The 15885-nt window shown below is 33.8% G+C and overlaps 2 protein-coding genes across 4 annotated transcripts in view; both read right to left on the bottom strand.

The window, feature by feature from the left end:
- Positions 1-2680, bottom strand: part of LOC103515057 (protein abrupt) — a 66651-nt gene extending 63971 nt beyond the window's left edge. For 2 of the 3 annotated variants that reach the window (XM_026827799.1, XM_008479979.3), the window contains exon 1: positions 2560-2680. The gene's annotated coding sequence lies outside the window, so the exon portion shown is untranslated. Of the gene's footprint in view, positions 1-2059; positions 2539-2559 lie in introns of those variants that run through there. The other variant, XM_026827789.1, reaches the window with a different exon arrangement.
- A 5390-nt stretch (positions 2681-8070) lies between these two features.
- On the bottom strand, positions 8071-13294 carry LOC108253142. The gene is made up of 8 exons (XM_017446565.2): positions 13109-13294; positions 11751-11982; positions 11382-11564; positions 10692-10970; positions 10266-10586; positions 10062-10123; positions 8559-8766; positions 8071-8382 (listed from the first exon to the last, which is right to left on the bottom strand). The coding sequence occupies exons 1-8, from the start codon at positions 13187-13189 to the stop codon at positions 8159-8161; spliced, it is 1590 nt and encodes a 529-aa protein (XP_017302054.2). The 5' UTR covers positions 13190-13294; the 3' UTR covers positions 8071-8158.
- Positions 13295-15885: the final 2591 nt, after the last annotated feature.

Genomic DNA, 15885 nt, shown 5'->3' with positions numbered 1-15885 from the left:
AGCTGACTGTACCTACACAATTACGGAACAGGTTGGTCTAGTTTCATATCTTCACATGTTCATCATTTGAATGCCAAAGAACTGACTTATTCAAAGCACCTGTCGTCACCAAAGTCCTCATTGCCAGGACGTTTGCCAATAAACGATTTTATATTTGAAACCTAGTAATGGCGTATCGGTCCTAACATGGTTAAAGCGAAAGAGATTTGCTGCATAGCGATGAAGTGTTGGCTTGACTTGGAGACGAACCACCAACCTCCATTTCCTAAGTGCACCACGATGAGGTTGGTTTATCCTTACAAAACTGGACTGTACCTACACAATTACGGAACAGGTTGGTCTAGTTTCATATCTTCACATGTTCATCATTTGAATGCCAAAGAACTGACTTATTCGAAGCACCTGTCGTCACCAAAGTCCTCATTGCCAGGACGTTTGCCAATAAACGATTTAATATTTGAAACCTAGTAATGGCGTATCGGTCCTAACATGGTTAAAGCGAAAGAGATTATTTGCTGCATAGCGATGAAGTGTTGGCTTGACTTGGAGACAAACCACCAACCTCCATTTCCTAAGTGCACCACGATGAGGTTGGTTTATCCTTACAAAACTAAAGATTACACCTACACCAATAACAAAGTACCTACAATATTACACTAAACATTTTCTCTCGTAGTTATCAACAAAACGAGCCAAAATTCATCCATGTCAAACTAACAAAGTACCTACAATATTACACTAAACATTTTCTCTCGTAGTTATCAACAAAACGAGCCAAAATTCATCCATGTCAAACTTTTTTTGAGAACAAAAAGCGGAAGTATTATTATTTTTAGAGCAATTTTCATTTCCAACACAAAATTCAAAACCCATTGTGAAGTCGACAAAATCTTTCGAACAATGGCTAAAGCCAAGGCCCAACCTTAGAGTTACCTGTCTAGGTGTTTCAATTGAACATTGAAGGCAACAAACAATTAACAAAAGAATTACAATACTGCACACAGGCACAGGTAGGTACATATACAGTTCTTAGAAATTCCAACAATACAACAATTACCTGACTTGATTTCAAAGCTAAACATCAAATTTGTTAGGTACTAAATTTATAATGGAGATTTTCTATTCTAAAATAAGTATTTTGGCTCCGCAGTACCAACACAGCCAGCAATTTAGAACCGCGCAGAGGCAGAGGGAATTGTCGAGACAATTGAGAATCCCTTTACGCTCACATCTCACATGCCATGATGCAAGCACCTAACAATATTGTTGTTAAAACAAGGATGTAGCAAATTATGCTGGAGATTGTAGTATTTTGGCGGATGAATATTAGTAATTTATTACAATTTTAGCAGCTATCATCAGGGTTTAGTCCTAGTCATTAAGGTAATTTTCACTAAATAATTAACGCATGCAAATAACTACTACCTACCTACTTTGCAAATGGAAGATAAAATTACAATACGTAATATGTGTGTAAATACCTCTACCTACTTACAATAATTTCGGTTTTGCTCATCTCAAGTTAATGTACTTAGTATTAGATGAAAAGAGAACATGATCCTTCGGGCCGGATTAACCGTTCTACAAAATATTATACTGAATCAAACCCCTAAAAAGGTTTTAAGGGTAAGTTAAAACGATAAATTCGTCAACATTGTTTATATAGACAATGTAATCTTCACAGTCCGAAAATATTACGAAGTGGGTAGATATATAAATTTATTAAATAAAATCATTTAAATTAATTTTAGCTAAATGTTCCACATCTACTTACGTACGTAGTACGTACTTAGCTTACAGCATAACTTGAAAAAAATCAACAATAAAATACACGTGTACAATAAATATCATGGTAAATTAAATAATATAAATAAAACAACCAACATGTCTTTGAATTAGATTGATTAGGACCTACACATTCAGGAGCAAATGCCAAAACAATAGAAGATACGATTACATATTTGAAAGACTTTACTAAATATTAAATTTATAGTTTAGCTATACATGCAAGTAGAAAGCTCAAAGCACTATAAAACATTATGAAAAGCAAAGAACATACCCGGAACTTATAATGAAAGAGTAAAAGATAACAAATCAAACAGAAGGGTTGAAGAAAGCACAATAAAATCAATGATAGGTAAAAACTAAGTACTTTACTTATCCGAGCACTAAAGAGAACTATGAACGTTGAGAAAACGAGAGAAAGCTAGAGGGAGAAGAAATGAAAATTTCACCTAAAATAATAATGATTCCTCTTCCCTAGAAAAAGGAAAATGGTCAGCTTGAAAGTTCAAAGTCCATGCTTGCAGCCCACAACAGAACACAACCCTCTCTCTTGCTCGGACAAAAACAAAAAACTATTCCCAAACTTATGAAAAATGTTTCTGACCCTTTAAAATTATTCTCAAACCCTTTTGGAAACTTTAAAAAGCACGAAAACCATTCAAGAGATTTTGTAGAACACGTAGAAGGTATTTAGTTTCATCCCTTTAATTTTTCCAAACTTAAAAACAAAAGCATGGATGAAAAATTTAAAAACAAATAAATTTAAAAATTTACCTGTCACAAAGTTTCAAATTTATTGTAGGTTTTCAAAAAAGAAAAAAAGTTTCGTATGTACGTTCGTAAAAAAGTTTAAAAAATAAATTTCCACTGAATAACAGCTCACAAATGTTTATTAAAATAAATTAATTAAAATATGAAAATTATTTATTTTACTAACGAAGTAATTGAAAATTAATTACTTGCTTTAAACTAGACAAAAATAGAAAAATAATATTGTTCACAAAATTTGAAGATGAAGAAAAAAATATTTATTTTTTACAAAATTGAAACAAAAAAGTCTGCACTTCCTTTATTATCTTAGCGAGATTTGTTTTCGAACTAAAACGAATTGAAATTTGAGGAAGAGTAAAAAATGTAGATTTGCTTTTGCGCACCCGTAATGTTTTTAAAAAACCTCCTCTTGGTCCTGTTCAATTGAAACATACGATAAAATAAATACATACGATTAAACCCGATGCGTATACTTATGAGTAGGTAGTAGGTACCCCTCTTGGTCCTGTTCAATTGAAACATACGATAAAATAAATACATACGATTAAACTCGATGCGTATACTTATGAGTAGGTACCTCTTGGTCCTGTTCAATTGAAACATACGATAAAATAAATACATACGATTAAACTCGATGCGTATACTTATGAGTAGGTAGTAGGTAGGTACTAAACTAGTGGAGAAGTATCTATGTATCATGTATCGTATGGAGAACATTGGCCGTATCTTACGTGACGTAGCATAGGTACTAAGCTGTGCTCAAGTAGTGATTCTAGTGAAGAACATGCTTGTGAACATTCGCATTAACTGCTAAGGTCGCTCGACATGCCACAGATTGGTACATGTACGTACAATACATAATACTGTCGGAAAATGCTGGTTGGTGCATAAGTACTTAGTTAGGTACATATAAGAAGAAAATATGTAGAAAGAAAAATAAAACATCATTGGGAATTAACTAACACAACATGTCATGCTAATAGAGAAAAGAAACAAAGACAATGTGAAAAAGAAAAGAAAGCAGGAAAAATCAGGAAACAAGGAAGGGGGGAAAAAAACAAAAGTCATTACGAGGCTTCGGGCTGCTCTTGACAGGTGATAAGATGAAGAACACATAGGTAGCTGATAGGTAAACGTGAAATGGGAGAAGTATCTATGTATCATGTATCGTATGGAGAACATTGGCCGTATCTTACGTGACGTAGCATAGGTACTAAGCTGTGCTCAAGTACTAGTGATTCTAGTGAAGAACATGCTTGTGAACATTCGCATTAACTACTAAGGTCGCTCGACATGCCGCAGATTGGTACATGTACGTACAATACATAATACTGTCGGAAAATGCTGGTTGGTGCATAAGTACTTAGTTAGGTACATATAAGAAGAAAATATGTTGAAAGAAAAATAAAACATCATTGGGAAGTAACTAACACAACATGTCATGCCAATAGAGAAAGAAACAAAGACAATGTGAAAAAGAAAAGAAAGCAGGAAAAATCAGGAAACAAGGAAGGGGGGAAAAAAACAAAGTCATTACGAGGCTTCGGGCTGCTCTTGACAGGTAATAAGATGAAGAACACATAGGTAGCTGATAGGTAAACGTGAAATAGTATCAATAGGCAAATCCAGATTTGAACTGGTTTCAAAGATGGAAAAACTAGTGATTATGTAGTTCTTAGACCTAGATTTATATTACATACCTACGTCTCTTTCAACTTTATCCGTTGGACATCCAAAAACAATTATGGAATCCAATGATTAAAATCCTCTTCATATTAGGTAAAAAGGTTCTCTATCTATACATGCTGAATTTATTAAGCAATGCTATTTTACTGAAATAATATCTTGACAATTATTTGATTCTAGTAATTCTCGAAGTCCTCTTGAAAGTTCTCTCAAAAACTACTGTGAATTTCAGATTGGAAGATATTTGCACTTACAAGAATTGACAACATTGTAAAAACAATTATGGAATCCAATGATTAAAATCCTCTTCATATTAGGTAAAAAGGTTCTCTATCTATACATGCTGAATTTATTAAGCAACGCTATTTTACTGAAATAATATCTTGACAATTTGATTCTAGTAATTCTCGAAGTCCTCTTGAAAGTTCTCTCAAAAACTACTGTGAATTTCAGATTGGAAGAATATATTTGCACTTACAAGAATTGACAACATTGCAAATATTGAAGTATGATCAATGATCTCATGAATTAGTTGAAAGAAAGACTTTCAAGGAAAAGAAGTATGTATATATTTATTTTCGGCAACTCGGCTGCTATTAGGACTCATCTGAAGGACCAAGGCATCAGAGTGGAACTACAGCATTGTGCAAGATCTATCTAACGACTGTTCTTATGAAATTTAAAACCTAAATATAAAACCTATTGTTTAACAAAAATTTAAGTACCACAACACATTTTTATTTCTGAACCATATACCTAATACAATTTCGGGCATTTTTTTTCTCATTTAATGTCTCCTTAGCCCAATGAAAACAGAGAGCTAAATATAATTTACAAGTTTATAATAAATTATGTTACTTTTTTAAGACCCACCTATTTCACCAAAACGAACATTATTCTATTGTATTTTTTATTTCAATTTTTACCCAGAATTTCTTAACCGGTCTGTTTAAACTTTATACCTATGCCTAATTATTACGGTCTCAAAAATAGTTTACAGCCGTTTTCAGCATTATTATTATTATTTTGCCAAACGTTCAATTTCCTTTAGGATATTGAGGTCATTCAGACTGACTGAGCAAAGAACTGTGAATGTATAACAATGTGATGACTGATGAATAAGGAGGGAAGGAATGAAAAAGAAGTCTTGAACCCTTTATAATATCATAATCATACCTGATTATAGCCTGAAGTGCCTTGTTAGGAAGAAAACAAACAATAAAAATACAGAAATAGACAAACATAGCAATACAATCATACATCATCTAGCATTATAGACATCGAAATAGAAAACACATCTGATGAATTCAATGAGAAGTTATTACACAATGCCAAAGCAATAAACACTCTTGTTATTACGTACGATGAGTAATTAGCTAATAAAAGTAGCGTCAATAAATAATTTTAATTGATAGGTTTATTGAGCTTCTGAGTTCTGAGAGTGTGTCGACACTCTTTTTGATATCTTCAAAATCTATGAGGAGTTTTATTATGACAAGTGAAAAGATCTATGAGTGCGTGGCATCATGCATTAGGCTGTTTTGTTGAAACCATTAGTAGGTAATATTAGTATTTCGTGTAGGTCTAGGTCTAGATCTAATTCTAATAGATTGGGATCTAGAATTCAGATAATGTGTTGTATTTTTGTACGTTATGTGCTCTCTAATATCATTACCGAAGCCTGTTACATGAAAGTTTGATTCAAATATCCGCGATTTTTTCTGCCCGGGAGAGCCAAGGAATTCAAAAAACGCCAAATTCTTTGTGAACTTAATAAACACACTATTTGGACATCTCATGTCACCATTTATTTTATCCTTGAGGCCAAATTTCTTAGAGCCCAACGTCCAGGGGGACAATGGAAGTCAATATCAAAATGGGACAAATAGTGAAAAAGAAAGAAGTAATAATGGCCCTCCATCTGATCTGATAAAGTGATTAATGACAGCTTAAGAAGTGAAAATGGATTTTTTAATAAATGGAAAAAATAAATTGAGGTAAATCAAATAGGTAAGTAGGTAAAAAAACTCACCTACATTAATCTTTGAAAATCTTTTTAATGGCTCTACATTTGTTAAGTTTCGGGAAGTTAAAATGAAAACAGAGATTGTCCAAAACACAGACCTAGACCCCTATGTCGTCAACATGAGTTAATTTCCAAAAAATGTTCAAATGACATTCATCTAATACTTTTTGTTACATAGGAGTTCAAAAACAATGAACAAACAGACGAGAAAAATAAAGTTACGTATACAGGGTGCTGTATGTAGCAGATAATATCTTGAAAATGTACACAGCTACAACAGATTACTTAATTTCCAAAAAATGTTCAAATGACATTCATCTAATACTTTTTGTTACATAGGAGTTCAAAAACAATGAACAAACAGACGAGAAAAACAAAGTTACGTATACAGGGTGCTGTATGTAACAGATAATATCTTGAAAGTGTACACAGCTACAACAGATTACCAAGTCAAGCTAATTTTCCGATCATTTGAATTTGTGATTTCTTGCTCTAATGGCAGTTCAGAAAATGCACTTAGTATTTTCTTTTTTAAATAAGACATAATATTTTCCGATCATTTGAATTTGTGATTTCTTGCTCTAATGGCAGTTCAGAAAATGCACTTAGTATTTTCTTTTTTAAATAAGACATAACTATGTTTACTGGTTAGGTATTTTAAATTCAATCTATAGAACAGCAGGCTAGATGAATTGTCAAACTTCAATTTTGATCTTATAGCTATCGCTAAACGGCTTACTTGGGACCGGGAGATCCTTTTTTGACATCAAATAAAGGTATTTTGGAGCTCAAAGGCTTTGCTTCAAAAAGACTGAATTATATTAAAACTGATCCAAATAATAAGAAAATTCACTTCAAAAACCTGTTCAGTCCTTTTCCTATCCTTTTTAGGTTTGTTGGGACGTAGATATTCTACTATATTTAACATTTTCCAACCTACGGAACTATCTACCTATCCAGAATTCTAGACAGTGCAAATGAAAATTGTGAGAAAACCCTATATAAAATTGATCCGAGTAAATACTTCCAAGCCCTCCCACTGTTCTGGTATCGATTTTAGAAGATGTTGGCGCCTTGGCAATATGATTATCTTCTATTTGAACATTATATTATTTCTTCTCCTTTTCATTCTCTGTGTACCTATTTCTTCTAAATAAATTAAGGTATTTACTATTTACAACATATTCGGAGGAGAGAGATTGGGTACAAAAAATAAGGCAACACGAAAACTGGTTTGTGTTTTAACCCATTAAGATAATGAGTAGGTACTAATATTGAATGCCAATATTTATTGAATTTAGATGACGTCAGTTTTATTTTTACGAGGCAAATGTTTTGTTAACAGAATTCTTCAAAACAGTAATCACATTTTTAACTGGATTAATAAAATTTTCTGCAAGATTGTCGAAAAGGTGTGATTTGCACAATTTGCAAGGCATCTTTTATTTTGGAGAAGAACTGCATGCTGCTTTTTTTCTTCAAGTAAAAAGTATTGCCTGTTCAATAGAGCTACCGCTTTTTTTCCAGAACTTCATTGATCCTCTGAGGATCAAGTCATAAAAATGTGGATTCGCCTTCAGAAAAAGGTGATGGTGATGGTTTTGATGGGTTAAAACCTTCATTCCTTTCAAGAAAGGTAATTAAATTAAATCCAAGAATTTGATGCAAACATCAATTTCACTATCTCTCTTTTGTGTTCTATTATTTAACTTTTAATTAGTAGATATCGTCTACTTTCAAGTTGATGATAGATGCCTAGTTTATCTGTCTCTGATAAAAATACTTTTTGTATCTCCCTTCCTCCTAAATTGAATATCATAATACATAATATCTACCTACATATAGAACATGTACATACTTTTATACCGAGTAATAGCCTGATCATGATGTTTAGAAATATCGCCAAGTCTTCATATACCACACAAAGCAAACGATGGACATAAGAATACCTAGGACGTACACACCTACTGATAGCACTATCTGAACTCGTTGCTTTTCTGAACCGATCTGTGAGAGATTCTGGGACTGATCTTGTGTAAACTGCTTGTCCAGCATGAACTTGGAGTACATCTTCTTGTCAATGCTCAATAGTCTTTTGAACATTTTAGTTGATCCTGAAAGACATCGTATAGATAAACAGAGGTTAATATCAGATACCTTGTTTGAGCCATTTCTGAAAATCCTTGTCCAAAAATAATGATAATAATAATAAAAAAAAAATCGACATAAGTTTACCTGTGATTGACACAGTTGAGCTGTCTGAAATTGTATTTGACCCAGTGAGACTTACCCATTTTAAAGAAAAAGATTAACTTGATTTTGATTCGCTTGACGTTTTTGATGTAGTAGATACAATCGTTCATATTAATCGTATTGCGATAGATGCTGAAATCGTTCTTGTCACTATGACTGTCTTTTTGAATGACCAGTTCAGTCACCAAGATGGCAAAGTACTCGAACACAATATTAGAGCCGTAGTTATAGTTGGAGTTCATGATGTAGTAGACATTGTCTCTCCTGGAGCATTTTTTTTTTTTTTTTTTATGTACATTTTATGTGAGGAGATTTATTGAAATAAAGTCAATGTAAGGATGCTGTTCCTTGTTGTTTGATTTTTTATTTTGAGATTTTTTGTTGAGTTCATCATACGTTTTTGTTTATGCATTTAATAATATTTAGCTAGGTGCATTTTTTTCCATCTTTCTTTTGGACACGTGACGTCCCTTAGTTTCCAGCACGTTTTCTTGCCTAACTTGGGACGAAGACGGCTGAGTTTGAAGAGCCTACTCCAAGCTCTAAGGCCTCTGAACAGAGGCTTTTCATTTCTAATGAGAAATAAACACTCGAACGTAATGACATAGAATATAACCTCTTTCAAATGTGCTGTGAATGCTGCAATGTTGAATATTGATGTACCTAAGATACGTATCTCATAAAACTTTTGAAGTTGCACCAAAAAATATCTGAAATGATCAGTTTTCCTAGAGAACTAGGTCAGTAAGTTCTAGGTGTAGTTGATCCACATGATTGAAACGCGTCCTGGATTGTTTGAAAATGTTTTTTGTATTTTGATTCGAAAATCGTGAATGCTGCAATGTTGAATATTGATGTACCTAGATACGTATCTCATAAAACTTTTGAAGTTGCACCAAAAAATATCTGAAATGATCAGTTTTCCAAGAGAATCCACATGATTGAAACGCGTCCTGGATTGTTTGAAAATGTTTTTTGTATTTTGATTCGAAAATGATTTTTAGCTTTCTTTAACTGTAGGCAAGGATTTTTCGCATCTGTTAGAAGCGCCGAAAATAAACAATTTATCCGCCGCAATAAAGCCCAAGACCAGACCAGACTAGTCAATGATATTTCGAAGATGATAATCCTAGGGCTATTACCACGGTAAGGCAAGGTTCGAGGCTTAGTACGCCCATGTGTACGCGCACTCGGCCGCTCTTTTCGCATCTGTTAGAAGCGCCGAAAATAAACAATTTATCCGCCGCAATAAAGCCCAAGACCAGACCAGACTAGTCAATGATATTTCAAAGATGATAATCCTAGGGCTATTATCACGGTAAGGCAAGGTTCGAGGCTTAGTACGCCCATGTGTACGCGCACTCGGTCGCTATCCAGAAAAAAGTTATCTTAACGTTCTTCAAGGAAATTCTATCTTCGGACTAAATAAAACAACGTTAATACCTAATTTGTTTGGATGTAGTAGACATTGTCTCTGATAGAGTCAACACTGGTGATGAGATTGGTGTAGATGGCAACTCCTGAAAAAGTGTTCCAGGATGTAGTAGACATTGTCTCTGATAGAGTCAACACTGGTGATGAGATTGGTGTAGATGGCAACTCCTGAAAAAGTGTTCCAGAAAAAAAGTTATCTTAACGTTCTTCAAGGAAATTCTATCTTCGGACTAAATAAAACAACGTTAATACCTAATTTGTTTGCTAATTTCTACATAAGTACAGAGGGCATCCATCTCTTGGACCTTACCTTTCTTATCTTGAATAAGAACATCAATACCATCAGCAAGTACTTGATACAAGAGTTGCATGTGTACAGCAACATATCCCAATTTTATGTCAAAGTCTTCTCTATTTTGTCTCAGATATCTTAAGAAATATCGGTAGTCCACTTCTTGATTCGAATATTGGGCGTACTTGACCTTTGTTATCAGCGCAGGCTTCAAGTTTAGACGCAGGGTGTCAATCCTCTGCAGATCATTTTGAGTTTGATTGAATTTGATTTCGATAAACACTGGCAGTTTAGAATCGAAGAAAATCCAATGTAACACATCAAGTAACATTCGATTCTCTGTAAATAAGTAATCCATATTTTACAAAGTATAGGGTACAATGAAAGTATGTATAATTTTGTATTCTGATAGTCTATGACTCATCACACGCTATTTTTACTTACCCATCAAAGAAGTATTTTTGGAGCCCATAAAACTTTTCAACGACTTCATATTTTTCAAAACGGATTTTAATTCCTCATAGCAGGGTTCATTGTTTACCATGAAGACCTTTGGACCCGGCTTGAGCAAGTGTTTGGCGTTTGTTGAGCATAATGTGGCAATTGTTACTAGTTCAAGCCTCACGAAGCAGTTTATATAATTCCTCTTGATTTCGATTTGTAGTCGTTTTAGCTTTGTATTGTCAGATCGAATGGTGGTATCATACAGTTCCAATATACTGCCTGTGGATAGGCCGTCTGCCACTTCAGTGCTAGATACATCAATGTCTGTTAGGGTACTATCGGTGTCGGAATCTTTGCCGTTTGTTGCGTTAGTCTCGGAAGAGTCTTTGGAACGAGGCCGTTTATTTCTGTTTGACCGGGGCCTTGGGATTTCTTTTCTGAATTTTGTCAAATGATTGATGACTAAAAGAAAAGGTTTATTGATGGTTCGTAGTGAGATATTAGTACACGTGAAACTTATGGTGATACTCGTGAACTATGTACTCTCATTTTCTCATCCCACTCTTTCAGCTACACCCTGCTGAATTTCTTTTTGCAATTTAGCCTTTTTCCCAACCTAAACGTCTAGTCTTAGCCTTACCTGAATAACTACTTGTCAAATTTTCATCTGATTCTTCAATATCTCCGTGCCTGTGGATAGGCCGTCTGCCACTTCAGTGCTAGATACATCAATGTCTGTTAGGGTACTATCGGTGTCGGAATCTTTGCCGTTTGTCGCGTTAGTCTCGGAAGAGTCTTTGGAACGAGCCCGTTTATTTCTGTTTGACCGAGGCCTTGGGATTTCTTTTCTGAATTTTGTCAAATGATTGATGACTAAAAGAAAAGGTTTATTGATGGTTCGTAGTGAGATAGATATTAGTACACGTGAAACTTATGGTGATACTCGTGAACTATGTAGGTACACTCATTTTCTCATCCCACTCTTTCAGCTACACCATGCTGAATTTCTCTATGCAATTTAGCCTCTTTCCCAACCTAAACGTCTAGTCTTACACTTACCTGAATAACTACTTGTCAAATTTTCATCTGATTCTTCAATATCTCCAAAAGATAGATCTCTTCTCTTGCTGATCTGACGTTTTCCTTTGGGTTTGCTCTTTGGGATACTCATTGCTACATCAAAGGCACTAGTGTTATTATTCTCATTTTTTAGGGAATTTCGTTTGTTTCGGTGGACGTCCAGTAGGGCGTTTTCTTGGAAAATTGTTCTGGGTTTATTTTTTGATTGTGACGTTTTCCTTTGGGTTTGCTCTTTGGGATACTCATTGCTACATCAAAGGCACTAGTGTTATTATTCTCATTTTTTAGGGAATTTCGCTTGTTTCGGTGGACGTCCAGTAGGGCGTTTTCTTGGAAAATTGTTCTGGGTTTATTTTTTGATTGCGTGTATTGATGAGAAATGGCAACAATTAAACCTGACACTATCGAATTTTTCTTTGAGTGGTTCTATGTTTTCGTTTAATTTGTTTGGACCTCTCGCCAAATTGTCAGTTTACTTCATCAACCATATGGACAAGGTGTTTGCTGTTTGTCCAATGTATCGGAATGTATGTTCTTAATGTTAATAGAATATCAGTTGAGTAGGTACATAATATACATACCTACTTGTGGCATATAACGATACCTATCATAACCACGAGTTTTCCCGAACAATAAAGTCCAATTGTACTAATGTAAGAAGTTCACTTACAAATACCTACCATTTCAGAAAAAAAAAAAAAAATCATTTGTCACTGAGACTCAACATGAAAACATTAATAATAAAACATTTCACTTGATACATGCAAGGCGCATTGTCTTTACTTTAGTTAATGCTTATCTATCATTAAGTTCCTAGAACAAGATATGTAGTTGGGGGGTTAGGGGGTGGCCGGTGAGAAGGAGGTTAAGGGTTGCTGACAGTGCATGTAGAGGAAAATAAGAGAAACACTGGAAAAGCAATCAATATTCTCAAACACGAGCTAACCCGAGCTTTCTCGAAACTTGCAGGTGATCGCACGGAAAAATCATCTGTATTTAAATTTTTCTTTTTGGAAAAAATAATAAATAAAACTCTACTTTTTAAATAATTTTATTAAATAAATTGATTTCAATGTGTTTTAATTTGATTTAGACTAAACTGTGATAGTGGTTGATGAGGTTAGGAACAAACAACGTCAGTGTTCGGATTTGAATAATAAATAAATTGATGTGAAAAGACCGCATTCAGACATTGTGAATTGTTTTAATAAACTTGGGTTGGGTCGTTGTTGTTTTTTAGGCTCACATAAATGTATATTATTTCAATATTTTCAACTTGTGTTTCTTTTTAATCTCAATCATCATTAACAAATACTATAATTTGTTTTTGATTGTGATCTATTTTCTGTTACTTGTCGAACTTCCTCCAGTACAGATTTGTTGTTGGATTTGAACAAGTTCTTCGGGTTATCGCTCATGTTTGCGGATTTTCACATGAAACAAATGGACTGACAATAAATAAATAAAATTAAAACTATGCTTTACAAGGAGTTTCTAGTGGATGCCACTGAATTTCAGTTTCATTTTCCATAGTCCTCAATCTGGCCATGATTTTCCAGTTTGTGCCCTAGACGTTCCTCGTTTTTCTTCTAGGTCCTTTATTTTAAAAAGCAATGATATTTGATATAAACTCTGACAAGAAATGATTCAAATTTACTCCTCTTGAATACAATTCACCATTAGCGGACAACACTAACTTGTAAATGGTCCACATTCCTTTGAATTTAAAATTTCTTGTAGAAAAAAAAAAGCAATGATATTTGATATAAACTCTGACAAGAAATGATTCAAATTTACTCCTCTTGAATACAATTCACCATTAGCGGACAACACTTGTAAATGGTCCACATTCCTTTGAATTTAAAATTTCTTGTAGAAAAAAAAGAAGAAGAAAAAATCTTTCCTCTTGATGTTTTTTCTTCAAATGGAACCACACTAACATGGAGTTCATGAAGCAGAAGAATGCCTATCCCATGTAAGAGATAATGATAATATTATGTATCTTTGACTTTTGGGTACTTGATATTACTGGAGTTAAAAAATTCAAGGTTATTCAAATACTGGGTGTAGAGGACAAAATTACATTCTGTTCTTTTCTTACCTCAAATCATGCTAACATACCTGGTACAAAAAATTCAAGGTTATTCAAATACTGGGTGTAGAGGACAAAATTACATTCTGTTCTTTTCTTACCTCAAATCATGCTAACATACCTGTGCCCTAAATCACCAAAGTATGGAAAAGTATTTACAATTCCATATTTCAACATGATTCGTTTAAATTCAAAATTCTGCTTTTCCATTGGCTATTACACTTGTAAGATACTTTTCCATACTTTGGTGATTTAGGGCACTGGTATCAATATTGATCGAGTATCTCCAATATACATAAAAGCATAAAGTAAGACTACCGTATTATTTGGATTATTGATAAAGCTCTTCTAGGACAATTCTTGACTAAAAACCCAGACGATAATTTCCAGGTTTTGTGCGAATGTATCGCAGGCACCCTGTTGAAAGCAGCAGGTAGATACATAAAAGCATAAAGTAAGACTACCGTATTATTTGGATTATTGATAAAGGATAAAGCTCTTCTAGGACAATTCTTGACTAAAAACCCCGACGATAATTTCCAGGTTTTGTGCGAATGTATCGCAGGCACCCTGTTGAAAGCAGCAGGTAGAACTAAACTGATCTGATAAAGTGATTAATGACAGCTTAAGAAGTGAAAATGGATTTTTTAATAAATGGAAAAAATAAATTGAGGTAAATCAAATAAGTAGGTAAAAAAACTCACCTACATTAATCTTTGAAAATCTTTTTAATGGCTTTTTCTTAACCGGTCTGTTTAAACTTTATACCTATGCCTAATTATTACGGTCTCAAAAATAGTTTACAGCCGTTTTCAGCTATAATTTGTTTTCTTCTGAGTGATGCTCAATTAGTTCTTCATTTTCAGTGTCCTGTGGTTCAAACAGAATTTCGTATGTTTTGCTTTAATACTATAATTTGTTTTCTTCTGAGTGATGCTCAATTAGTTCTTCATTTTCAGTGTCCTGTGGTTCAAACAGAATTTCGTATGTTTTGCTTTTGTTAAGCCTTCTCCAAGTTGTTGCTCCTTCAGCTCAGACAGATATCTAGGGAGCATCTTATGAGTAATTGTATTATCAAAGGTATATGAAATACATTTTTTACTATAGATTTTAGCAAAAATGTGCTAATTGGAAGTAGAATATTGCCTGTTGCATATTTAAGTATTTCTTTAATTTAGCTTTGGTGAACAATGTTACAAAATGTTTTCATTAGATATAGATTTTTAGGTTAGTTTCTCTAGAGACAATGGTTTTGTAGGTTAGTTTTCGTCTGGTGTCTCCAATAACATAATGACTAAAAAATTTTTCCATTATTTTTATTTATAACAAGGACTATTTTCATTAAGTTTCTATTAATTTACTTAATTTTTCAAATTTTACTTGCTTTCTTTTTAAATGGGGAATGGTTGAAAACAGTAGGTATCCATCAGTTTCGCACTTTGTCCGCAATATCAATCAATCGCCAGTGAGGTCAAATATCATTTCTCTAAAGGTATGTAAATTCTTCAAGGGACATAAAAGCATAAAGTAAGACTACCGTATTATTTGGATTATTGATAAAGGATAAAGCTCTTCTAGGACAATTCTTGACTAAAAACCCAGACGATAATTTCCAGGTTTTGTGCGAATGTATCGCAGTCACCCTGTTGAAAGCAGCAGGTAGAACTAAGAAAATATTGTTTCAGAGGGTTTTGATACCTTCAAGATATTTTTTGTCTATTTGCATAATATTACCTGAGTTACCTGTAGATAGTATTGGATAATAACATTAGGGAATGCACTGCACGGTATCCCTTGGAAATTAAGTGTACAGTTAAGATATTAGGAGGGTAGACCCTAAAACCTTACACCGAGCTGAGGGATGGTTACATTAACAGGTGGAGGGTTCCTGTTATTGATTGATATCTATGAGTGCGTGGCATCATGCATTAGGCTGTTTTGTTGAAACCATTAGTAGGTAATATTAGTATTTCGTGTAGGTCTAGGTCTAGGTCTAATTCTAATAGATTGGGATCTAGAATT

The sequence above is a fragment of the Diaphorina citri genome, unplaced genomic scaffold, assembly GCF_000475195.1.
Source record: "Diaphorina citri unplaced genomic scaffold, Diaci psyllid genome assembly version 1.1 scaffold47, whole genome shotgun sequence".
NCBI classification, from domain to species: domain Eukaryota; kingdom Metazoa; phylum Arthropoda; class Insecta; order Hemiptera; family Psyllidae; genus Diaphorina; species Diaphorina citri.
This window is presented reverse-complemented; position numbering and strand designations above follow the sequence as displayed.

What these genes read in the sequence shown, in the direction of transcription:
- LOC108253142 (XM_017446565.2), bottom strand. Translation starts at nt 13,189, where the DNA reads ATGAGCGATAACCCGAAGAACTTGTTCAAATCCAACAACAAATCTGTA. An exon ending in GGCAGACGGCCTATCCACAG is followed by an intron (nt 10,971 to 11,381) that starts GCACGGAGATAT and finishes GCCTATCCACAG; the next exon opens with GCAGTATATTGGAACTGTAT. An exon ending in TCTTATTCAAGATAAGAAAG is followed by an intron (nt 10,124 to 10,265) that starts GTAAGGTCCAAG and finishes ACACTTTTTCAG; the next exon opens with GAGTTGCCATCTACACCAAT.